The following is a 25,474-nucleotide window of genomic DNA, read 5'->3' on the forward strand; positions in this document are numbered from 1 at the left end:
ATTTGCACGATTAAACCCTCAAATGAGAAGTCTTTTCAAAACAAATCACTTAAAACAAGTGGAATTTTTCGTACTTATACATTTTACTAAAAATTGAAAAAGAAAAATGAAAGAGATAAGGAAACCTTGGTGCGAATTGTTCGAATTGTTCGAATCGCCACGTTCATACACCTTAGTCGAGAAGTTCAATCGATTTTCGAACATGTCACGTGGTCGAAGCGCATGTGGTTTGAAATAGACTAAACGAACTAATTTATAAATTCAATATAAACAATAGAATTGTGACGAAAAATTAAATGTTTAACGTTAAGAAAGAGTCTGTAAAATCAATTATTCAGCAATCGTTGAAAATCAATAAAAAAAAATCCTTTAACTAGATAGAAAATTTTGCAACAAGACATAAAAAGGCATTTCAAAATATCGATAGAAAAATAAACCGCATAGTGTATAGCATGTTCAATTACAAATTCAAAAAAATAATTTTATCTTGCTTGCAGGAAAATGTTGGTAGTATTAATAAATTCAAAATTTATTAATGTACATACACTAAAGACCGAAAAGTTGTTCAGTAATGTGCCGTGGTAGATAATTTGACCTGAACATATTATGCAAAATATAATGAAAATTTTTAAAAATTGAAATAGGAACCTGGTCTGCAGTTTCCAAATTATTTTGGCTTTACAGTTCGGATGCAAACAAATAATATTCAATACTCTTCAACTTCGCTGTTGCATCTATAATTTTATTACCATGCATTCCCATCTACTTCAAACAATGCTACTTCCTAATGCACATGCTAGCATTAGTTACCAGTTGCGACTATCTCGCGATCGCAAATAACAATTCTACTCTGTCGTGTAATAATTCAACCCTGATAAAATCCGCCAGCAAGAGGCTCATTTACATGCCGGACCTGAAGGTGCAACTTGAAGGTTTGTTTTCGTATGTTAACTGGATGACTTTCTTATTAGGGATATTGTCGTCGTGTTTTACCTTTCAAACGGTTATTTTATACTCACTATTAATTAAGACACTTCTTTCCGATACTAAAAGCCTTTCCGTAGATAAAGGCAACCATAGCATATCTACCCTTCATCGCCTTTAAATATTAATCAACAATTCAATGCTTGCCAGTGTGTAATGTCCAAACATTTGTTATCGGTTTGATGTCCAAACGTTTCCACTTCACTGTCCGGACACTCTGCTCTTGAATACATGGGTTTCCTCATGGGGTTTGCTAACGATTTAATATATTATGCTGAATATAAATCCTCTTCATTCTACGTCTTTCTCACAAAATAGTAAACATTTAACAAGTATTGCTTTCAATTGTCCCTTATCTGTCGTTTGCACATGCACACGTGTCTGTGTCGTGGTTTCCTTTCCATTCCATCTGCTCGGTCACCCTATTGTCTACCGGTTCCTGTGACATATTTCCAGCTCACTTTCATGGCGCAAAAGAAACAAAACGTAGTAGTTTGAATTGAGGATTTCCTGTGGCGACGCCATTCGTATATGCCCACACCGTCGTGCGCGCTGAGCAAATGAATCTAATTTAAAACACGATTACCATACGAGCGCGCGAACCTCGACCGGTGCGTCGTTGCCATTGGCACTACTGGGTCGGTCACAGATCGACCCGTTCGAGACATATTAAACTGTACCATGCGAATTAAAAAAACCAAACTCCAGGCAGGGACCAAACACATGGCCGACGCTGGGGGCCTAGTAGCTGTTGACCTCACGGAGCTGCCGGTTGCCGAGCTCCAGCGGTGGACGGTAGTTGTTGATGACCTTGCCGTACTCGAACTGCTTATTGATGGTTGCATCGCAGGGACACTCCTCGGCCGCATCGTAGCAACGCATCTCGCGGAACAGCTCCAGCTGCTCGTGGGACACCTCGATCGGCTCCTTGAACAGAATCCAGGTGACGGACTCGGAGCACGGCGGCGTCGTCAGTGATCCCAGGTAGGTCCAGTAAGCCTTACCCTCCGGCAAGAGGCGAGCTGGATCAAGTGGTTTGTTGAGTGTTACCTACGTACGAAAGTAAATTAAATTGATTAATCAATATGTCGGATAAGTGGGAAAAAGAAATTAATCACTAATAAAAGTCACTTGACTGAAATGTAACTGTTTGTTTACTACACATTCTGATTTAATATTAAAGTATTCCATGATTCTTGAAATAAACTGTAAATGCCACAAAATAAAACAGATACCAATCAAGCTATTAAAAAACAGAATGCCTGAAGTAAAGAACTCAATTTTTATTTAAGTTTTAATGTGAAAACTATCGAGAACAGCAAAATGAATGCATCTCCTCCAGTACAATTTATTATTTTTAAAATCAGTGTAATAAGACATATGACAGTCACATCGAATCAACAACAAAACGTTAATAAAATGAAATCATTAGTATAACCGGTCTCCTACGACGTGTTTAATTGTTCATTAGCCATTGATTCTTCACGAGCGACCAATTGAACTCATTCAAACTCATGCCCGAGCGGAGCCATTATTAAAGACAGGCAAATAAGAATCAACAAACGAATCAAGCTTCGTCCGTCTAGAGCCAACCCAGGTTCCGTCGCAGCATCACAACACACGACAGACTCGTTGACGCTGGATCTCTTCATCCGATTCGAACCGGATCGCGAGTTCATGGACAGTCATCATCCGATCCGGCGCGTCGGTGAGCAAATGCGAGTTGGAAGAATGAATTCATCCGAAAGCGCCCGGGTGCAGTGTACGGTGCACTTTTCCGTTTCGCAGTTTTTTTTGCAGCACATAAATCCTCATTGTGGGCCTTTGATCGCACAAACATTCACAAACACACACTCTCGTTTCTCCCCGTACCAAGGCTACAACATCAGAAGGGGGGCGTTGGAGAGGCAGAACAATCCGCCACGGCCCTAGATGGAAAAGATGGATAAAGCGGCCGTGCTTTTGAATCGAAACGGTTGTTAGTGTCAATGTCGGCGGAGTAACACCGGCAATGAATTGGGTGCTACAAGCGAAAACACAATAGAATGATTGATAAGTGTTGGGAACGTACGAAATAAAACGCAAAAACAGAACACCAATAAGGAACAATATGTGTTTCATCCACTCAACGAGAGTAAGGTCACAACCACTTAACAATAAAAATTAACTACAAATCAAATACCAATCTCAAGTACCGTTGACGTCGGCACCGCGGGCCATTAGCATGAGACAATTTGTAAACAGTTGGATAATTGGGATAACTGCATTAAGGATTTACGAAATAATGCGATGAGGCATAAGGCATTTTTTCCCATTTGCGTAAATTTATTTGTCCTTCAACAGTCATTAACAGTTTACGTTAACGGAAACAATAACTATATAATATTTTTTTAGATTATTTTTGTGCAGAAATATGTTGTTTCTTCTCATTTTAAGTTTCTTCATAGCAAGAGTTGCGACATTATGAAACACTAACCTTGCAATCGATATATCAGTTGATTTTGGAAAATTTTGTCCAAATCGTTCATTTTTGTCTAAAAAGAACGGACCATGCACAAACAAAGTTCATCTTTTCCAAAAGAAAAACAAATTGTAGTGAAAATTTCATATTTCAATTCGATTTTCTGTTCAAACTGTGATCATTGACCTGTTTGATTTTATTTTGTATCCAACTGTATGTAATATTCAATTAAATATTCAATCAATCATCTTTATCAGAATACAAATAATTTTTTTGAAATTGAAATATGTATATGTCTTGTAAAGCCAAGTTAAACTCGACAGATTTTTCGCCGGCATATTCGTGAGGCATATTTTAAAACTCTTTAATTGTGATGAATTAATGTAATAGGTGGGCTTCGACAGCCTGCGAGTGATTGAAATTAACTTTCTCTTAATTCAAGTAACCACACGTGTGCGAAAACATGCCGGTCCTTCGCTCGTGAGCCCTAACTGGATTCCGCCGGGCAGAAGTACTTTTCCCCCGATTAACAGCACAATTTAACCTCACCACTTTGCAGCGAGATTGTTGATCAACACTTGTGCAAACACGGATGAGGCCGGTAAATAGCACGATTGTTCCGTCGGTGGTACTTGTGACGCCGGCAGACGGCGGGTCCACGCAATCGGCCCCCATACCACTTGACCCATCTATCGCCGGCCGGCCATCTAGAGGTGCACCACCTCATCGTAATCGGACGGCGGATCGCGCGGCCAGCGGATCATATCGTGTTGTCCTTGCCTTTACGAATCTGCTCACGCCCGGGAGGAAAAGACGGACGAGTGGAGGTAAAAGAAATGGAAAATTCAACTCAACTCAACTAGCGATTGTTTACTCAACACGCTTGTCGTTGCTTATCGCACGTGAACCTCCATGTTGCTGAAAGTAGGATGCATCATAGTGCTCCTGAGTGTACCGGTGGATGGTAAGTTTTTAGCTTGATTGAACTACGACAACCCGGAGTAACGAGGAATAACCCCAGAGAGTGGGTTGTCTATTGAGTTATTGCCACCCCAACGCCTGCCATGACAAAACTGTTGACAAACGAGCCGGTGCAATTCAACTAAAAGAATTCACTATGGCCTTCGCACCCGTCGTTCCCGCAAACGAACCTCTGGAACGTACGAGGCCGGTATTAGTCGGATTATTTTTGCTAGAATTGTGTCACGTAAGTTCACCATTAGTAGAATATGATTATTTTATTCCACCTCTTCATCAAACCGGAAGCGATGCATCCCGGACTGAACAGTGAGAAATTGAGATTCTATCAGGATAGGTACTTACGCGATCGCCCTTGTGGGTGATGAACGGAAGCAGACGAGCGATGATGTCCAGCTCTGGATGAGGCTTGCCGACCTGAGAATGCAAAAAATAATACATTATTCGTTCCGCGCACTTCGATGCAACTTGTTTGCGTAGGGCTAAACTATTTCAATGCACTCTGCGATGCATTGGAATATCCGGTGTGTTATTGGACTCCTTTTAAGATTTTTATGATGCACGCAATGCATTCTAATAGAATTAGATTCCATTGTTCTAAAGCTTAATAGACCAGCAATTGAAACTTATTTGATTATAATAAATCACAAATAAGCAATTAGCGAAGCGACGATCTATAAGAATAGATAACTGTATAAAGCTAAAGTATCTTCACCTTTTAATTCAATTGATAAGATCCAACAAAGTTTTTTAAAAATAATGAAAATTAACAGGTTAAAATTAACTAACCATATGTTCGACAGCGATGTAAATTAAATTGGTACTACAGAGGTTATCGCTCTTTCAATAAATTAATTATACAATTCTCTTTCATCGAAGAAATACTGCATTGAATTTTATAGCTGAAAAGTGGTTCATCTAGAAGTGGTTGTGAAACTAGGTAAGAATCAAAGACAATTAATAGACAGGTCGCAGCATACCATGTAACGACCCGAAAACCGTGGGAAAATTTTTGACAGTTGGTTAAAATTTTGTTTACAACTCAGAAACAGCGAAGAAAGTGGGGTAAAACTGCAAATTTGGTATGTATTATCAACAGAACAAAGAGTTGAGGCGTTCGAAATATGTTCTGGAGGAAGGCTCCGTATAAGGCAGACCCACACACTTAATTTCGGCAATCACGGCGAGCAAAAGGATCCATATCCCATGATTTCACACAGAAGAGCAGTTTCTATCCGCAAAACCATGGATACTGTGATCTAGAATGACCAAATACCTATTTCGCGAAGATTTTTGCGGAGATCTCCCACAAGTATGCTGGAAATTTTTGTAAACACTTTTTTAACCAACTGTCATAACAATGGCGGAGCAAAAAACAGCTTTGACCCGACCTGTCTGTTGATTGTCTTTGGTAAGAATACAATTAACTTGGACGGCAGACGTAATTTACTGTTTCAATTTACTTATATAAAACAAAATCAGCCCTCCATCAGCTTTTGATGGCCCCGGCAACATGTCGCAACGCGGACAATGAATCTTAATTTCAAGTCAAACGCAATCCTGTTCTCGATGCATCGCCATAAAGCGAAATGAAAAACAAATCAAAAGTTCCATCATAGTTGATCTGTATTCGGAGTTGAGAACTGTTCTCAAGTCATCTCAATTGCAGCAAACCCCAACGAGGCGAGATAATATCCCGATTGCAAAGTTTCACTTGTTGCCTTCGACACGCAACGCAAATAAGCGTGAAGGGCGTCCGTAACTGAGGTCTTCTCGGGCAACTGGTTTAAATGTTATCGAGGGTAATGATTAAATTGGATCCGCCATGTCGGCGCTGTCTCGTCCAGTATGCCGTATTTAAATAGTTGACCGCCTTCACCTTGCATTAGGGTCTGTCGGCTCGAGAATTGATAATTGGTTCCATAATCGGATGCGTCTATGATGTGGTGGACGGACAGGGCAGGCATCTTCCAGAAGCCAAATTGTGCCCCAAGCCGTAGGCAAGAAGGGGAAGAAAATCGATCGAAGCGGATGACGCGTGCTAATGTCAGGTGTAACCAACAGCTTGGCGTTTGCGTAGGGCGTAATTGGATTAGACCGCTGAGTGGCCAATAGGTGGTAGCGCGGGTGAGCCAACCTTCCAGTGAAGGTTGTGCAACTGCTCAGTATAAATAGTTTCTTTTCGATATACCTAACCGCATGGCAACATTTATCCTCGCCATTAGAATCGCATCACCGTCCGCCATACTGTCAACGTTCATTACCCGCACATTACATTGCACGCTTGCGGTCCGCCTCACCTTCAAAAAGACGCCCAACACGGCCAACCCGTCCGGGTGACCGGCGGCCTCGGCGAAGCTCTTGTACTTGCTCTGGTTCCAGTGGACGAGATGTAGCTCGCCGGCGAACGACTCGCCGTCCACCGTGTGCTCCGAGCCGCGCGAATCCGAGCAACCCCAGTGGCAGTGGAACTGCTCAAGGATGAACTCCTCCTTCTGCAGCGGTCCTCCGGTGAGCAGCGAGCCCTTGCCGTTGACGTCCACCCGCCAGCAGTAGCCCGGGTTGACCAGGCTGCGCGTGTTCTCCGGAACGTAGGTCCACTTGAGCGGGTTCTCCTGCAGGTCGCCCGAGTTCTGCGTTTTCGAGGTCGTGATATCGACCGGCGACTGGCGCTGGCCACGAGCCTGCGGGAACATTTCCGGCCATTTCTGGGGACCTGCAAAAGAAAACAGTGTTGTTAATGAATGACGCGCAATGGGAATTCGACCATGAATAAGATGTTATTCAATTGACACAACGAAATTGTTTCATAAATCATCCTTATCGCTAGCGGACAACGTTCTCCGTACGCTTGACTAAAAAAACAGTGTGGTAATAATAATGACAAGTGTTCATGTCTGTTTGTTGTGACAAACCATGGGCATGTGTTACAAGTCCCAAGAGGGACATTCATACGGAGCTCATTCAAAATTAATGTAATTAATTTTGTTTTCATTTGGTTCCAATCGATCTAATGAACTAGAGTCAATCTACTAAATGGTCCAATGAAGATAATAAACACCGTTGATCGAGTAATAATTATAACAACGGAAAAACAAACGATAGCAAAATTCCATCAAGCAAGATAAACTGGGGTGGAATAAGAATACGATATTTTAGGCCGGTCTACACCATGTCCAATATATTTTCATACACAATTTTCATCAAGACGGAGTGGATACATTTTATGTTCATACATTTTCTACATAATTTTCAAATATTCCATTGTGCTTACACAAGTAGTTGAATTTTCTGTTCTGTAATAAAAGATACATGTTTCGGGATGAGAGAAAAATACAATTTAAGAAAGAGGAATTTTCTTAGTGTTATTTTCTGGTTTTCGTTTCGGCCATAGAAAATACAATGGTCATCACTGGCTTGTATTTGCTGATTTGACGTTCAGTTAACCCTGAACATGTTATTAGAACCAACAAGGAGCGAACCGAAAAATAATCAGTTGTTTTAAAAGTATAATGACCTCTTATGTGAAGTAAAACTTAGAAAACAAGGATACGTGCTCAAACAGGACGAAGCATTGACGAAATGATAACCAACGAATGCAACATACTTTTTAGCCAAAATCAATTTTTCAGTTCTCCAGATGGATTATTTCATATTATAATCAAAAAGGGATTGTTTTGAGTAGCTATCAATGAACAAGAATAATAAATGAGCAAAATGTGCCAACTTTGGCCTAGTTCAGTTTGTGTAAAACATATGCTGTAATTGATCTATATAAAATTACCTTAAAATGAAAATAATTGACCAATTGCTAAGAAATAATTGGTATTTTAATTGGTCAGGAAATATATAGGACACGCTGTACCTTACTGATGGCTGGACTATGTGTTAATTTACGGTAACGGACAAGATGTAAGATATAAAACAGTTCCCTTTAAATGCAACTTAAATGAAATGATTGACCTATTGCGGGAAATAAATCGCAATTAATTACGAGCAACACTTCAGCACGATCCAGGCTAACGTTCTCGGAAATGAGGATGGGCATGGACGGCAACACTTCCGAGATGCAGCAAAAAAGAGTGAGGCCTCTTCAAAATCGTGTCAAACGAAGAGGAACGATTAGCTGCCACCAGTCACGATGCATCCGGGGAAGCAGGGATAGGACCCGGTGCATCCAAATGCGGTCGTGACCGATTGTGCCGACCGACTTAACGAAGAGGAACTCGCCTCTAATGCCTCTTATGACTGCCGGAAGCTGTATGTTAGTTTTGCCTCTTTTATGCTTCAAACTGCACTGGGGCAGGGCTGCATTACATCACTCGACGTCATACTCTTTATCGCCCGAGAGAGCCACTTGGCAACGTTCTGGCGCTTGAGGAGGAATTTTCCGGAAGTCTCCAGCACCAGATGATTGGCGCTATAAAGTGTGATAAGCGGCCCACGTATACGCCATATAGGCACGAGATAATTACACTTTTTACAACATAGTTAACGTCCTACAAAAGACTTTAAATGGAGCAAGGAGCTAGTCATGACCCTATTCGCCATCTCAGTCGACTCTGGTAAGATTATTTCTCTCCATAAATATTTTCATTCCTACAAAATTTAAGCTTTGTGATCGTTTCATCATCGCGATTGACACGTGGTCGGTGAAATATCGAAGATCCGTTCGGATTGTTTTGACGGGCGGTCACTCTGCGGGACGATCAATCTCGCCACACACCGGACGGACGGTCGATCAAGGTAGAAAAACAACCGTCTCGATGAGCCAGCGATACTGACGTCAATCATCTTCCAGTTGAAATTCTAATAGGCCGTACGCAAATGAGCCACTTGTTGTGCTTGGCAGGGCGGACGTTGCAAAAAAGATACGTCCACGACGTCCGTCGTCGTTCAGAGGAAGACAGAAAAAATCAATGCTGTTTCCAACCCCCGAGCTGAACCATTTTGGTATTTTTTGAACTGATATGTTGATATATTTCTTCAATTAAAATAAACGAAATCTCAATGGCATTCAAAAGTTGAAAAAATATTGAAAAGAGAATGGATCATTCATACCAATATTTCAAAATTCAAGCATGGCGATTTTTTAATTGCATGTTTGGAGTACTTCGCAAAACCGAAAGTGAAGAATTTAAACATAAAAAGAAAAGGTTTTAAATATCTTTCACAGAATACCTATCTTTTATTTATTGTTTTACTACGACCTATTTATAGATCAAACATGGTTCTTATTGTATAAGCAAATCAATGCAGCATCGCAAGATTTTAGCCCCTGAGATTGACTAATTCGTTTCTTATCAATTTGCAAACAGATTGCAATAAAACTTTGAATCTACCACTTGAAACGCGAATCGCGAAAACGATAAGCACTTGTCGTATCGTGCAAATCTCCGGGGACTTTAACTTTCCTCGCGTGAACCCTCGCGTGTGTTTTTTGGATCTTGTTAAAATTCTTATCACGTGCCGCCCCCTTTGGACTCCCGCCACACAACAAACACCCGACGCCAGAGAACCTACGATCAGCTGTGATGAGTAATGGCTATCTCGCAAACATGTTTTGGTTGTTTCACGAGACTCACTTCTCACTTCTAACCGTTGTCAAGGCTGCCAGGGCACATGTGCGTTGTAATTTCCGTTTATCACACTCATCGTACGCAGATAAGTACACTATAATTTTGCTGGAGCTGGGCACTGATTTTCCCCCTGTTTTTTACACGAATCAGTGCGCACACAGCAGTATGAATGCGTCATCGGACTGTCATCAGTTGTTGCGCTTGATGTGTGTGCTGAGCAATTTGTTATGATCAAATGGTTGTAATGTCAAAAGAATGATTACAGGGGATGACCAATTTTGTAGTAAAGAAATAAAGGGTACGCACATGTACATGGTGCTTGGTCAGCTGTGACAACATAAACTCGACTTAAAAAAAAATCACATAAAAAAGCGAAACCAACTTATAGAAAACCATATTTTAAAATAAAATTATCTAAACGTCTATTAATCTAAACTCTTTGAAAAGATACACATACTTTAAAAAAATAAAAGTAAAGATTAAAAGAAGAATAAAGAAAATAGCGCATATTCCTAAAACTGGTCGCGTAACACACAGAAATATTTTAAAAAGTCTCGTAAGCCCTTTTCGGACAGGCATGACCAACAAGGTCGTTACGCCAAGAAGAAGAAGAAATATTTAAATTTTTAAAAACATAAAAAAATATTCTAATTTGCTAAATTATTTCTATGAAATTATCGTGGGATTTTTATCAAAACACCCATTACACAGTTAACGAGAACTATTGTTACTAATAATGAAGACCAGTGAGACAAATTGCCTTGCATTTCAAAATGGATCTGCTCCGGTGCCTCACCTTTGTAAATAACAGCGCAAAGTGGTTCTATTGCATCAGGGGAAGGGAAAAACTAACCGTTTGCAAATGTCACAGCTGTGACTCGCCTCACAAATCCCTGCAGCTCGACTCAATGCCCTGCAAACCTTGACTACCAGTCAGTGGCCTATTCCGGTTTCAATCCTCCGCTCACCCAACACACATCCGGTTGTTCCGTCCAACCAGGTGCTGCACACATACACACACAAGCACACAGTCTGCGAAGTTCGTGTGCGATCTTTCAAAAGCCAAATGCCGTAACGAACCCTCGATCGCGCGGGCACTTGCTGTTGCGGTGGTAACGGAGGGCGGTACGGAGTGCACGTGCTGCAAAGTGTGCTTCCTCGGAGCATGAGCTTTTCCCGTCGTGTAGAAAAATCCCCTCGCGCCCCAATCTCTGCTTCTCGCAAATTCCTTATCACGTGACTGAGCGCGTCGAAGACGAAGAAACCGGTTCCAGCCGTGTTCGACACGGCGCTCCGAGGGAAGAAATGGAGCCTGTAGCCTGCACACACCGCGGTCGTCGGCGGAGCGGAATTTACGCGAACCGGTTTACCGCACACTCCACACACTTCCGCCTTCCCGACCAACGGGAGCTGGCCGTGGGCTTTCCAGATCCTGGCCGGTGACTCCGATTTGAGTTCGATCTTTTCTGTTTATGTTGTGGTTTTTTGTTTTCTTTTCTTACGGCAGGCCGGTTCCGCGGGCGACATCGATTCATCGACACCAACACACCTGCACGATCGCGACGGATGGGTTTTTGTTTTTCGCGCTGAGATTACCTAGCTTCTGAAGCCTAAAACCCAACGCCCGCTCAAGGGAGCCCCCGACAAGACATTCACTTGGCGGCTCTAATTGCAGCAATTAGAAAGTTTGCAACACGCGCACCGATTGATTGACTTTGTTCGATATGCTCGGAGCTTGCAGACAGTAAAGTAAACAAAGCAACACAGCGACGTTCTTGCGCATTCGACGAAGGCATTGAAGGTAACGAGATACAAAAATTTGCATCGATCGCTGCGAAATAAAATCTGAAGATTTATCTTCTCAAACGAGCAGCGGACAACATCCGCCTTTAGTAAAAAGTTTATCTCGACTGAAGGTCTTTGGAACGGCAAAAACGAAAATAATAAATGAGCAGGGGCCGCAATTTCAATAAAAAATAAAACCAAAATATTTGAAGAACAGATCAAGGCGATTGTTTCTTCGAGAAACAAACTTAGAATTTTCGTTCGAAACACCCTTTTCGTTAGAATCATAACCCTTCCACTATTAATCATAATCACGTTCACGAAAACTACCACCTTTCCGAAAGTACTCAACGAATACGGCACGATCGCAAAAGTTCTCACGTTCGTGGAAAGAATTTTCCTATCGCCCGGACACCTAATTTGCATACTTTACGTAACGAGACTACAATGTCGAAAAACCCATTAGTGCTTCCCGGTGTGCGGTTTTGCCTTCCCTATGGTTGGGAAAATAACCATTACGATTTCACTGACGCCCTTCTAGCAGGTTCCGGCAAACAATTGCCACACTAATCATCGGAATCAAACAGCATCGATCTGCGAAACGAAACGCAATTCGAAACGTGCTGCTATCAGCGTTCGTTAAATGTCGAGCCACTGGATCTGCGTTGCGTTTTCGCAACTCCAAATTCAGCCTCCGGCTTCACATGGCCCCCGCGGGGTGTTGATTTGCACACCCAGAACCAGAAGTCGTACCTCGTCGCGTCGGGTGCGATCACGTGCCTCCTCCCTTGTCCCGGTCAATTGTGGCAATCAGTAACCGGCCGAGGTTAGGATGCGGGCACACGTTTTAAGTGGTTTGTTGAAAACTCTCGCAAGTTCGGTATTATCGCAACCAATTTGAACCGTTCTTATTACTTTGCCGATGCCGGAGTTGCCCGACTGTCCGAGCCATTTAATGCCATCTGCAGCGCACGAGGGTTATCAACTTTATTGCCGTGTGATTTTGCAATCACTTCACTTTTCGAATATTTGAACCATGTGTTCGCACAGTTTGGACGAGTTGGCCTATATTTTTACGGTTACTTTGTAGATTAACTCGTATCTTACATTTTGATAGAAGCCAATGAGCTACCTTGAAATTTTAATGGGCATATTCCGCGTGCGCATAAACGTTTGACATAAAGGTTTCACTTTAACCTTTTTGAACCCGTCTCGACTTATTATGATCATAGTTTTGACTTCTTGTTATCGTTACAAACTGTAATAAATTCTTGTTCACGAGCTACCATAAATTTAAAAATTAAATTTTGATAGTATCATGAGTCAGTGAAATTATATAAAACTTCCTTTTTGCTAATTAATGCTCGTTTCTGTTGCCACACGTGATCACTTTTCAAGCATTTGATCACATGATAGCTTTCTGTTTTATATATTCTTTAATTAGTTGATAGAATAATTTGGATTACGTAGTAAAGGCAATGTGAAATTATTCCATACAACGGATACTAGTTTTGGGTTTTAAGCATGATTTGAAACCTCAAAAAATGTACTCTTTTAATGGTTTATTTTTCTAATTGTTTACTATTACAGTATTGATACTAATATAGAACATTACGACTTAGAGCAATTCTACTGAACCGGTAATGAATTGCTAAATGCTTTTCCTCTTTTTAAAAGTATAATTTGCCTTTTACGGATCAAATAAAGGAAACGGAAGATAAAAAAAATCGCCGCTCCCTCAAATGATTGAAATGTGTTTAAAAAATTAATTTACAATGCAAACTTCGGTAAAAATTTAAAAGATGAGATTTTTTTCCTGAAAACAAACGGTTATGGCGAATAACCAGAGAAAGCTTTTTGTAACTACCAAATACACAAAACTGTCGATCTTCACTTCCCACACGGTTTGGCAAACTTTAAAAGACGTGGGCTATATTCAAACTGAACGGCATTGCGTCACGTGTTTGTTGAATTACCTTATTTGTTTTTGTAAGAAAACGAGCAAATCGGATATGGCTTTCGGGTTGTGTTGATCGTACCTTTTTTTCCCACCATTTTCAATTGAACAGACTCATCGCACAGTTTGGCATTGGAAGCTTCGAGAAACACAAGCCAAGACGTACACACAAAAACACCGCCCAAAAAACCCATCCGCACGAAGTTGTCGTTTATCGCGACCCCATCAATGTAGGCTTTCCGGGGCACAAAACAACATGCTGTTTTTCTTTTTTTGCTTTTACATTGAAGGTGAACGCAACTCACAAAGTCACTGATAACAGGTGCGTGATTGATTTAATGACCCTCCGAAGTGAAGTACCTGGTATGTCACGATTGATAAGTGCCGTCTACCACGCGCCATTTGGGGTGGTTTTTGCGAGATCAATCAATGGAGATCGATTTTGCCAATCGGTAGCACGGTACAAGTGTGTTAGGCTCAAGTAGCAAGGGCGAGATAAAATAACATCGACTCGGATGATCGACACGGGATTGCCGGCGTTAACTTACCGTTTTGCTGTGTGTAGCCCCAAGAGACGGACATTGTGATAAGCGGTTTTTGGTTTACTAGCTGCCTTGTTGCTGGTAGATCGGAAAGACACCTTCTCGCGAGCGCACCGAGATTTCAACTGCCAGCAAGATCAACAATCTCCGACGACGAAAGCAGCCTCCTGACGGTTGCTGCTGCTGCTGCTGGATGATAGCGCGCGCTCTAATCACGACTCTCGCTCGCTCTCGGTCACTCTTTGTTTACCACGGCACCTCGCTCACTCACTCGCCCACTGTTCGATCGTTTGGCACAACGACCACCACAGGCGCGCACTCCTAGTCACTTATCAACGGGACACACACGCTCCAACCGTATGAGGTATGCGTAACCGATCGTGCGTATCGGTAATTTCACTCGAGACGGTGAAGTTGGGCTCCACCACCTTGTTTCTGTGGTGGTTTTCTCTCTCCTCGCCTGACGAAGAGGGGGGACGCGTAAACAAAACCTTCGAGCCCGAGGCGCCTCCAGCGACGATTTGCAACAAATATTGCAACTTTCTGTCCGTGCCCAGCACCTATACCTGCAGCTGGTGATAACCACGACCGTTCGAGGGATCGAGCGTTGTTCGACTGAACGAATGGCAACAAACGAACCGCAGCCGCGTGTCAACAGACTTGACGATGGACCAATAGACGGAACCGTGGCGGAAAACCCCGCGTTGGAGGGAAAGAAAGATACGCTAAAAACGCAACGCACGGGACGGCGACGGTGACGAACACGACCTGTTTCGTTCAATCGACACACTGGTACTGAATGGCGGAGACAGAGCTGTACGTTCGTTTACTCATCTGGAGAGCCCACTCCAGCGCGCGCCGTTCATATATATACGGACCGCAGTGTGAACCGCGCACTACCGCCACCACCACCACCACCACACATGCATCCACGCGATGGGCACGTTGCATCGCACCAGACCTCACCACCTCCTCCTGCAGGGGCCTTCCACACCACAAACACTCCGCACTGTACTCGCGTGGAGAATGAAGGAAAATTAATGGAAACTCACCCGCGTGACGTTTCTTTCGCTCGAAAGTCGCCATCTCGTTCGCTCGCGCTTTGAGCCGCTGAAGGGCGGCTGGGCGCGATCGAGTACGATCGAGCGATCGGGATGGCGCAGGGCTGTTTTCGTTCCATCGACTAGGGGTGTGGTAGTGCACTGACTGCGCAGTCGACATTGTGTGACGCTGCAACTGCAACTCCGGTGCAGGGGCTAAGAATGCGGACGGGTTGGGAATGATGATTAGTGTCGCCCGGGTCGCTCTAAGCGTGTCTGGAGTGTTGGCGGTAATTGAGGAAAGTATTTTCGTCTAAATCACCTCGAACAATTGCGAAATTTAATTGACTCGCTTGCAAAGGCAAACAATCACTGTCAAGACGACAATATTTAAGCGCAGGGTGACGTTTCACTTTTAGAAACATCATTGTTTTCTGGGCACTATTCTTTGTAAAAACATCGATATGTCTTTTAAACAGCAGCAACGTCTATTTATGCGCCAAAGTGAGTCACAAACAGTTTAAAAAAGAGAAAACTCAAAATATTTAAACAGTCCATCAGATGTTCGCTTCAGCTAAGACTTAGAAAAGAAAAAAAAACTATGGGCATTATTATGCGGAAGCGTTGACCGACATAAAAAAAAACTCCATGGCTCAAAACTTAACTGAAAACGAGTTTTAAGAAAACCGAGACGACTTGCCCATCCTGGATGTTATATCGTACTCAGTTACGTTACGTGCCCAACGAAGCATGTTAATGATATTTATCAAATATATCGCCAACAAGTTTCTAAAGCAGGTCCTTTTATGGCGAACAATCAGCTGGAAGGAAATGGGAAAGCCGCTGGTTTTGCTTCAGGGCTAACGCTGAAGCACTGGAGATGTATATAGCACTTAAAACATAATCAAAAAACATAATAAAGACCACTTTTAAACTGATCTACATCAACAAAACTGCAACAAAACTGATTTACCTTCTAACTAAACTGATATCGCTTCACGATTAAATTTACTTTATGCATTTGTCTTCCATTGTATTCTTTTTCCTCTTCCCGACGAAGGTTAGTCCATTTGTTTATTACGCACGTCGTATAAATATAAATTTAATTGTAAAAAATCAATTCAGAAGAACTGGTCTTAATATCACTTCTTTATATCATTTTCCGGTTTCCGAAATTAGAATCTTTAGTATCACGAAACTTGAAGCATCCATTGTTACATTCGGCCCTCGGTGTCGGCAGTTTTTTGACAATTTAACACTTTTCTAGAAATGTATCTCAATCTCTGCTCTAGAACAAAACAATTTCCAATAAAAGAATCATGACTTTACTCATCATTTTCTTTAAATACACATTTTGATGTATCGTGAAAGGATTTATTTTACTAAGCGACCGTGAGAAGAGAATTTCCCAGATATTTCACAGGCACTTAAGCCTCAAGATATGAAAACCAAGCAGAGTGAAGTTTGTTTATTTTTGACGATTGCTTCTGCAATACCAGCTTTTATCGGGCAATCTGGAAGAGGTGTGAAAAATTATTTGAAGAGAATTACATACAGACAAGCAACGAAATAATCAAACGAATGAATGAAGATGCAAATTATGCCACAAACGTAGAGGTTATAAATATAAGTTAAAATTATTGTTTGAATCATTTTTCAAAATCAATGAAGATTGCAGTTCTACGTAGTACATAAAATTACCGTGCTTTCGATTGTATGCTATGAAGAATGGAGGAGTCATAAAGTTCTTGGGTTGACGAATTAAAATGCTTATTATTAACTCACTGCACTTTTTGCTGTGTTTGTCAAAATGCACCGTTCAATCATATCATATAAACACTTAAATTAACCCATCGACTTCCGATCGAAATACAAAGAAGTTTTCGTTCTTCTTCTCCCGCGCTAACGTAATCAAAACATTGCGATATGCTTCGCGAGAAAAGCACGATCCGTGGCGTGCTGCGAAGAGAGTTGGCTGGTTTCAGGTTTAACGATCGTCCATTCCGTCCAATTTGGTCCATTTTGCGACGGATGTAAACATTTCCACGCCGGGACCGCCTGGTTAGTTGGTTTGTTTTGTATTTTGACTTTTTTCTCTCTCTCTCTCGGGTCGCTTCCCACCGGTTTTATGGGTTTCCAAAAGTTAGTTTTATGGAGTGTTTAATAGGCTATAAAAACAACATTAAATCACGCCCAAAATACAGCGGCACGTGCTTAATTAATTAAGTGTGGTGAATTTGCATACGCGAAATTGTGGGAATTATGATAAGAGCAAGAGATAGTGCACGTGTGTAAAATGAAATGCATAATCAAGATCCAATGAAACAATAAATTGGAAGAGACCCAATAATCAGATGGATTAGTTTCGTTCAAATTCAATTTTCAATAATTTTATTCAATAAGTATAAGATTTTGCAGTACGATCTAAAATTTATATAGCATTTTTACAAAATTTCTTCTCAATATATTTATTAGATTAAATTTAATTATCTGTTTAGACGTTAGAATATTAGATGTGCAATATGTTACAGATGTGTCAGGAGGTTGTTTGGTCATTTGTTGCATATTAGCTTTCTTTTTCTCATTTATTTTTTTGCAAAAATGTAGCCAATTTTATTCTGACATCATTATCATTAGCAAACCCAAAATTTGCAAATACACACGGTTGATGTTATGCTGGAATGTTCAAAAATAATCATTGAAAATTATCATAACATTATAGAATTAGCTCACATTTCTTTGATACCTGTAATTTACCTTGAACAGTCGTGTACAGAAACCTTGTTCCGATACAATGAAACCTAGAATTGATCGATGTTGTATCGCCGGCGTAGGCTCATATACCGATAAGCATGAATGACGAAAAAAAAATGTTTGGCCATAAATAAATCCCTTTAAGCCCTTCAAAGAGTATAATCGGTTGAATCGATTCCGAGACAATCGGATTATTTATCGCCACCATCGAAATCGGGATTAGTTCGCCAAACCACGTGACGATCCGACCAGACGACGAGTTATCAGCACTAACCCGGTTTTTTCGCATTTTCGGCCCGCGAATGTTCCCTCCGTGAAGCAACACCAGTCAACATGCGCATTCTCGATCAGCGCAGAACTTGCTGCTTTGAAAGCCAAATATTTGGTCGCCCGTTTCGCTTGCCACCCAAGGGGAGGATCGTGAAGAAGCTAGCACGGTCTGATTAGCGTACATTCGAAGGTTCAGCTGACGTCGGCCGCCATGCTTTTTTATCGTACTCAAACACACGAACGGTGGCCATGGGACCCGTGGTCAAGTTAACAGGTTTCTTTTATTTTTCATCTAACAGAACAGCTTCTAAGTTGATTAACATGTATTGCAGCGGCGAGGTATAAAAGGAACACTATAAACAGAGTTGTCACGTTTTTCGAACACCCCGATAGTGAGCACAAACGCATTCGAGGTGAATAAATTCATCAATATCTTGTTAATGTACGATGAAACAAACAAACAGACATTGTTTGCATAGAAAATCTTAGCATTGACCGGAGGAGGACGAGAAGTAAACAACGAACCGGATAAGAAAACAGAAAAACAACGACATCCAAGTACGTCACCATGAGTTCTTATCAAAAACATACAATATTTCGCCGTAGCAGAGAGTGAAGAAAAGAGTCAGCATCGGGTAAATACAAGCCCGAAGGCATCCGTCCATCCACCTACGCACAAGTTTCGTTGTTTGCTTCTCCTTGCGCAGGCTCTATCTTGCGAGCGTTATCTGAAGAAGGTATTTTATCATATCAAACATACCTTAGCTTTTGACAAGGCGCTTCGTGTACTTGGGGAAAACAATTAAATGTGGTTCTTAAGATCCTCGGATTTCCTCGCTATCACGAGACTGTTTTGCAAACAAACAATCAAAGAATAAGAACAATTGATTCAAGGGACTTGTTGTGCCATTATTTGAAAAAAGAAAGAGTTTGCATATTCTATGGCCGAAAGTCTTCTATCAAACGAATATTCATATGCCATCTTCCAGCAGCACCACGTTTCGCGATGATAGGTGTGACAGATGATTGATTCATACGTCGTTTCGATTATCACAATCGTACTAATGCACAGTCGCTCGCCCATTTTTATTGCTTCTTTTTGCTTCCTAAAAGGACGCTCATTGTTAGCACCGTTTCGACGGATCGAAAAACGGCGAGCGCATGATATCGAACGAGCGATAAGAATTGAGATGTAACTAATAAAACCCTTCTTTGAACGCCGATCGTGCCGAACGATAGGCTTCTGGAAGGTCTATTTCTGAACCTCCGCCAAGGTAATTTCCTTCGTTGCGTTATCTCTCAGATGACCCAATTTATCATTTTACTTTGATGAAATATAATCGGTACGGTTTGGTTTTTGTTTGCATCCAATCGAAATGAAAAAAAATGGATACTATGATATTTTTATTAGAAAATTTCGGAAAAATGAAATATATATTTTTTATGTTTCTTAGTCTAAATGCGAAACTAACATTTTATCAGATTCTTATAAATCTTATTACCAGAAACTTTAAACCAGAATTACAAGCATTAAAATAAATTACTTATCAAAGAGTTTAACCTACTAAGCATGCATTCATGTTGTTGCACCTTCTAAGGGCTTATCGACATCCGTTTTGAAACTCCCTGTCAGATCCAGATAGTCTTGATCGACCCATTGATCGTCGTTTGGAAGTTGGTCCGGTTTGAGGGCCCAAGTACTAGTCAACGGTGTGATGTTTCGGTCCAGCGATAGGTAGCTCAGTATCGCACTGTCAAGGAAGTGCGAGGTCATGGGTAGTGCATTTCCGGCCACTGGTATGTCTTCGGTGATCGACCAGATGGATATCTTCGATGTCTTGAAGTTCTAGAAGTGAAGAGAACGATTGTTAGTACATCCGGCGACATTAGACAACCATGGGTTGCCTACCTCTGGCAAACAGTGGTGCTGCTGGCAGTAGTAGTTAGTTCCCGATTCCTGATGGCACAGCGTTCCATCAGGGAAGTACGAGTCGACTCCCAGGTCGTTCAGATCGAACCGTGGCGCGTAGTACGCGTCGTTGTCGGCACGCTTGCAGTAGATCGCACAACTCATCCATAGGCGTTTCGAATCGTACGGACCCTGAATGCCTCGACCGACGGGATCGAGCCGGGGAAGAAGCTGGCTAAATTCTCTGCAACGCCGACTGGCGTAGAACTGGACGGGCTCTCGGTTCGAGTGGCACAGTTGTTGATCGTCGCAGACGGTCACATCCACCGCGACTCCCTCGCACCCCTGGTCGGTATTAACCGGTGGCGGATTGTCACAACGACGGGTGCGACGTTTGTAACCTCGTGATTGCTCCAAGCATCCCGAAATGCACTCGTCGTCCATCCACCCTCCCCAGCCGCCGGGAGTGGAGTTTGTGGGTTTTTTCTTCTGCTTTATACACTTTCCTCCATTGCACCACTGGAAAAGGTAGATCAAACCAGAACGAAAAGTTCATAATTGTTAACGCAAATAGAATGCGGTAATGTAACGAACACATTTCAAAAACCGTTTGAAACGCTTCAACCTAAAAACGGAGCATTGCATACTTTTAGGCGGTAAAATGAGCGTGCTGACGAACCGGTAATTTGGTTCCGACAAACTCGGAAAACATCTGCAAGATGTATCAACATTTATCATAAACTAGAAAAGATGAAAAAATCTCACTTTATACAAAGCTGTTTGCTTTAAACAGGCCACTCATTCGGGTGTAATTGTCAAAATCGGTGAAGGGACTTAAACATTAATAACAATTTTATCTTTTGTTCACATACATTTCTTTAGCTTTATAACGGATTTCTTTGGCATTTTAACGTAATGTTATATTTTTGGGACACAGGTTATTTAAAAACAACAAAAATTAAAAGATTTTACTCCAACAGGAAAAATGAAAAAATCAATACCCTAATTGAAAAGTTAATGAAAAATGGCCTATTTCGGCGTTAAATTCAAAGAATTTTTTTAAATCTAAAAAGTATGGGAACACATTTGTTGGGCAAAGTTGTTTGAATTAAAAAACCTTTTTTTCCTTAACGAGAACTTCTTTTGAAGGTTTTTTAGCTTGAATTTTGTTGTTTGTTTTGGTTCCAATATTTTGAATGTAAAATGGCAGGAAAACACAAGAGCGCCAGTAGATTAAATCTTATTTAACAAGAATTTTAATGGATATGCGAAATAAACATGTGCTTAAAGAGAATAATTATTAATCTGTATTGTAAATACATATGCTTTTATACAAAATTATAGAGTATTGTAGAAGAATTTACCTTACTATCACCACAATCGGTTCCTTCCAATGCAGGTCCAGCAAAGTAGAATCCGGTCCGATGTGGTGTGCGACATCTAAGATTCTGACAGATGTCTGGTTGTACAGCCGATGCTAAAATTGCATCCTTATCCCTGTTTTTTAAATAATTTAGAAAAAGCATTATAATCTATTACTCTGTCACGTCTTCTATTGAAATCAAAACAGTATACGTACGTTAGTAATACCTCACACTGCCTTTTAGCGGTCCATGCCTGTCCCGGGTGATCGTAGAACTTCGATGTATCGTATTCCTCCTTCGGGTTAGCGGCAGTTTCGAACAAACAACCGGCCCAACTGAAAAACATGTTTTTTAGAATTAAGGAAAATGTTGTTCCTTTTAAAAAATTCCTCGATGCGACGTACTTTAACTGAGAGATAACATCGGCGCTACAGGTAGACCACGTGGTTTCGCCTTGGGTTCCTCTCGACGGTGACATCACAAAACCGTCTTTCGGGCATCCGTTTCCCACCGAATCGTGATGCATGCCAAGGCTGCAAAAACAGCGAATTAATCGTTTTGGAACGTTTTAATTTGGTCCAACTGTGATCCAAACATACTTGTGACCGATCTCGTGCGCCGCAATAAACACGGACGTAAAGCCCGACGAAGGATACGGTTTGCCGAAGATGTTCCTCGCTCCGAACTCGGCAATGACACACGCGTAATCACTCAAACAAACACCACCGACCGTAGCCAGCCCCATTGTGCCTCCGTTGCGCCGTCCGTTGTCGATGGAGTAGAAATCCAACCCGGACAGGTACAGTCCCATATCCCACCGGCCCTGGTTGAGGGCGCTCTGGTAGGCGCAAAAGGAGTCGAGCAGTAAGTTACGTTCGCCATCGTAGTGCGGCATTTCCGGTGGCTGCGTGCGCATCAGCTCGAGGTACACTAGCGTAACGTCCACGCCTTGGCCCAGCGAGGGATGATGGTAGAGCGCCTGTATGCCGTTGATGTACGCCAGCAGGAAGTCCCGGAGGGCAGCATCGTTGTGGTCCAGATAGGGGGCGAACGTGTTGTAGGCTGCTTCATCGAAAAACACGGCCAATTCTAGCTTCGGCCGACCGTATCGCGTCGGAGCACTCCGATTACGTCCATCCCGGGCGTCAAGCTCTTCCAGCTCGGTGGAGGAATAGTTCTTCTGACCAAGTGTGTCTCCGAGCAGGTGAATTTCGGATTGCGTTCGACGTCGCAGTAGCTCGTACGATACGTCGGAGGTTGTTTGCGGCCGCAGGTCTTTGACCAAATGTGGACGGCGGAAGACTGATGACGTTTGACGGTCTAGCAATCCCACATCCAATGGTGTTATTTCTAGAGGTCCCGAAGTGTGAAAAATTATTCCACTCTGAAAATATTATTACAACTAATTTAATTCATGGAAACATTATTTACCTTTCTTTAAAAAATATCCGATCATGTTTATGATGGATTGATATTAAATATGCATCGTTATTAAGTTATTAATGGTGACAATCTAGCAACATGGGGGTCCGCGACAGCCGAGCGGTTGCGCTGGACAGAAAATCGGCCCATGAGCGCCGGGGCTCACCACCTCGACGGCGTGGGTTCGAATCCCAACCGAGACCGGACCCTCCCCTGTACGAGAGGACTGACTATCCACGTACAACAGGGAAGCAAGTCTCGTAAGCCCTTAACGGGTAGGCATGACCAAGAGCTCGTTGCGCCAAGAAGAAGAGAATCTAGCAATATTCTAAATAGAAGAAAATATTCGCCAGTTCAAACAACAATCGCAACATTACTAATTAGCATCTAAATTATAAACATAACCTTCCCCGGTTGTGTCATTTCCGCTAATTATAAAATCTATTCACATTTCTACTGCTTGTCCAAAGGGTTCATTGACACGCAACAACCTAGGCTACAGTCGAACAAACAAATGTACCACAAACAAATGTATACTAAACACTTAAAGTAGCAAATGGATTTCTTACTTTTGCTGTTAAATAACAGCACCGTTCAACAAAATCGATTTAGCACCTACATACACATGACTTCAATACGCGCAGAAGAAAGGTACTCGTCTAACGCAACGAACATTTTTTCTTTTCACGCCTTAGTTTGTGCTACAATAGTGTCCTGTACAGGAACTACCTTAGGCAGATATTAAGCACAGTTAAAATTTGTTGCCAGGACACGAATTTTGAACGCAACGCACATAATCAAATACTAAAATATCCTTTAATGTTTCAATAATATATAAAAGAAAACTTGTAGGAAAATATGAAATTTTAATATGGCACTATTTGCTGCTTTAATTACAGTCAGTCAACCTTTTATCAGCTTCTTCTAGTAAATACGCAAATGTCAGAGACAAGATTGAAAGATGTTTCTCAGTCGCAGTGTCACTTCACTCGCTGCATTGTATAATAGTTCTGATTTTTCACTTTTTAAACAAAACCAAGAAAGCAATCTTCTTTCTTCTGTTTTTCATTAGCCATATGATAGATTATCTTGTCTTTTGTGTTGTTTGTGACTCTTTTGCAAAACCAACTTCCAACGTTTCCCATTTCAATTAGCACCACCATTTAGCACTTCATTTGGCGAAAGTTCCTCCAATGAGCAGATCTTTCTTCACGGGCCAAACGCACACACCGGACAAAACGATATAACTGGTACTTCTCGATGTTCCCACCATTCTGTACGTACAAATTTGTCATCACCGTTGGTCGAAAGAGCCGCTGTAGTGTTGCCATCGTTGTGCACAAAGTGCGCCACAAAGTTACTGGGCCGCGGTGTCCCTTCCAGCACCTTCGTGACACGTTCCTGGCCCGCCGTAAGCACCGTCACCGGAACATTGGTGGCGTTTAGTGCGCGGTTCGGTTGGAGTCGCAGCACGATCGGATCATTGCGGAAGGAGAAACTCAGATTGAAGTCCGGCACGTCCCGATGTCCGGATCCGTCCGGATGGCGTACATCGACATCGACCAGCTCAAAGTAGGGCCAGTCACTTTCGCTCTCGCTGCCAAAATACTGCAACCGTTCCGCGGACCCCAACCGACCGACGAACAGCTGTTTCGGATCCGATGGTTCACCGGAAAGGCCCGGCACGATCGTGCCGACGGTCAGGGCCACTAGGACGCCGACGGTGACGCCACAAGTGTGTAACATTTTCGAACAACTTTCGAGCACCCTTTTTCACTAACTCCCGAACACTGGAGGCGTGCGAACCGTCCGCTGGCGACACCTGGATGAAACTGTCGGAGAAATGCCGCCCGTCCGGTGGTTTTAAATGGCTTTCGGGGCGTTTGTGAATTCTGCACGCGAGTGACGCAATTTTAACGACCAGCGGCCACCGGACGGGACCATGGTAAATGGGATCAGTGGCACAACAACTCCGCGCACCGGAATAAGTCGGGGAGAAAAACAAACGTAAACATGGAGGAAGTGCACAGGACAGTAAAAGAAAGAATCGAAATTCATCTGCAAAGTCACAAAAAATAATACCCAGAGAGAAAGAGAGAACATGTGCGAGTATTTGTACAGAGTGCACTTACGATTGTGCGGAATAGCAGTTGGATGATTTCAAACTGTTCCATTTGCAATGCGGGTGCCCGCGAAGGTGTCGATTTTTTTCGGGCGTAGGATCGACAGCAGGAGAAGATCAGGTGCTGCCGTTAGGGTGGCACCATCGGCTTATCGTAATTGCATCCCATTTGCATGCCGGGACTGGATGACGGTATCGTGGCGCGTGTCAAGTGCAGTATGTTGCTGTGACACCATCCGCACCCACCGGACTCTTCCCGGGCACGCTCCTTGACCTGGCAATTTTCTAATTAGTAGCAGATAGGGAC

General features: G+C 42.3%; 2 protein-coding genes across 2 annotated transcripts; both read right to left on the bottom strand.

The window, feature by feature from the left end:
* Positions 1–716: 716 nt before the first annotated feature.
* Positions 717–14,346, bottom strand: LOC131262492 (carbonic anhydrase 2). Its single transcript, XM_058264505.1, has 4 exons — positions 14,293–14,346; positions 6,724–7,139; positions 4,769–4,840; positions 717–2,034 (listed from the first exon to the last, which is right to left on the bottom strand). Exons 1-4 carry the CDS (start codon positions 14,324–14,326, stop codon positions 1,726–1,728), a joined length of 831 nt encoding a protein of 276 aa, XP_058120488.1. The 5' UTR covers positions 14,327–14,346; the 3' UTR covers positions 717–1,725.
* Positions 14,347–19,926: 5,580 nt separating this feature from the next.
* LOC131264374 (A disintegrin and metalloproteinase with thrombospondin motifs adt-2-like) lies at positions 19,927–24,791 on the bottom strand. Its single transcript, XM_058266677.1, has 7 exons — positions 24,330–24,791; positions 22,223–23,007; positions 22,028–22,156; positions 21,839–21,958; positions 21,624–21,756; positions 20,260–20,778; positions 19,927–20,196 (listed from the first exon to the last, which is right to left on the bottom strand). Exons 1-7 carry the CDS (start codon positions 24,789–24,791, stop codon positions 19,927–19,929), a joined length of 2,418 nt encoding a protein of 805 aa, XP_058122660.1.
* Positions 24,792–25,474: the final 683 nt, after the last annotated feature.

Source organism: Anopheles coustani, chromosome 2 (genome assembly GCF_943734705.1).
Source record: "Anopheles coustani chromosome 2, idAnoCousDA_361_x.2, whole genome shotgun sequence".
Classification (NCBI taxonomy): domain Eukaryota; kingdom Metazoa; phylum Arthropoda; class Insecta; order Diptera; family Culicidae; genus Anopheles; species Anopheles coustani.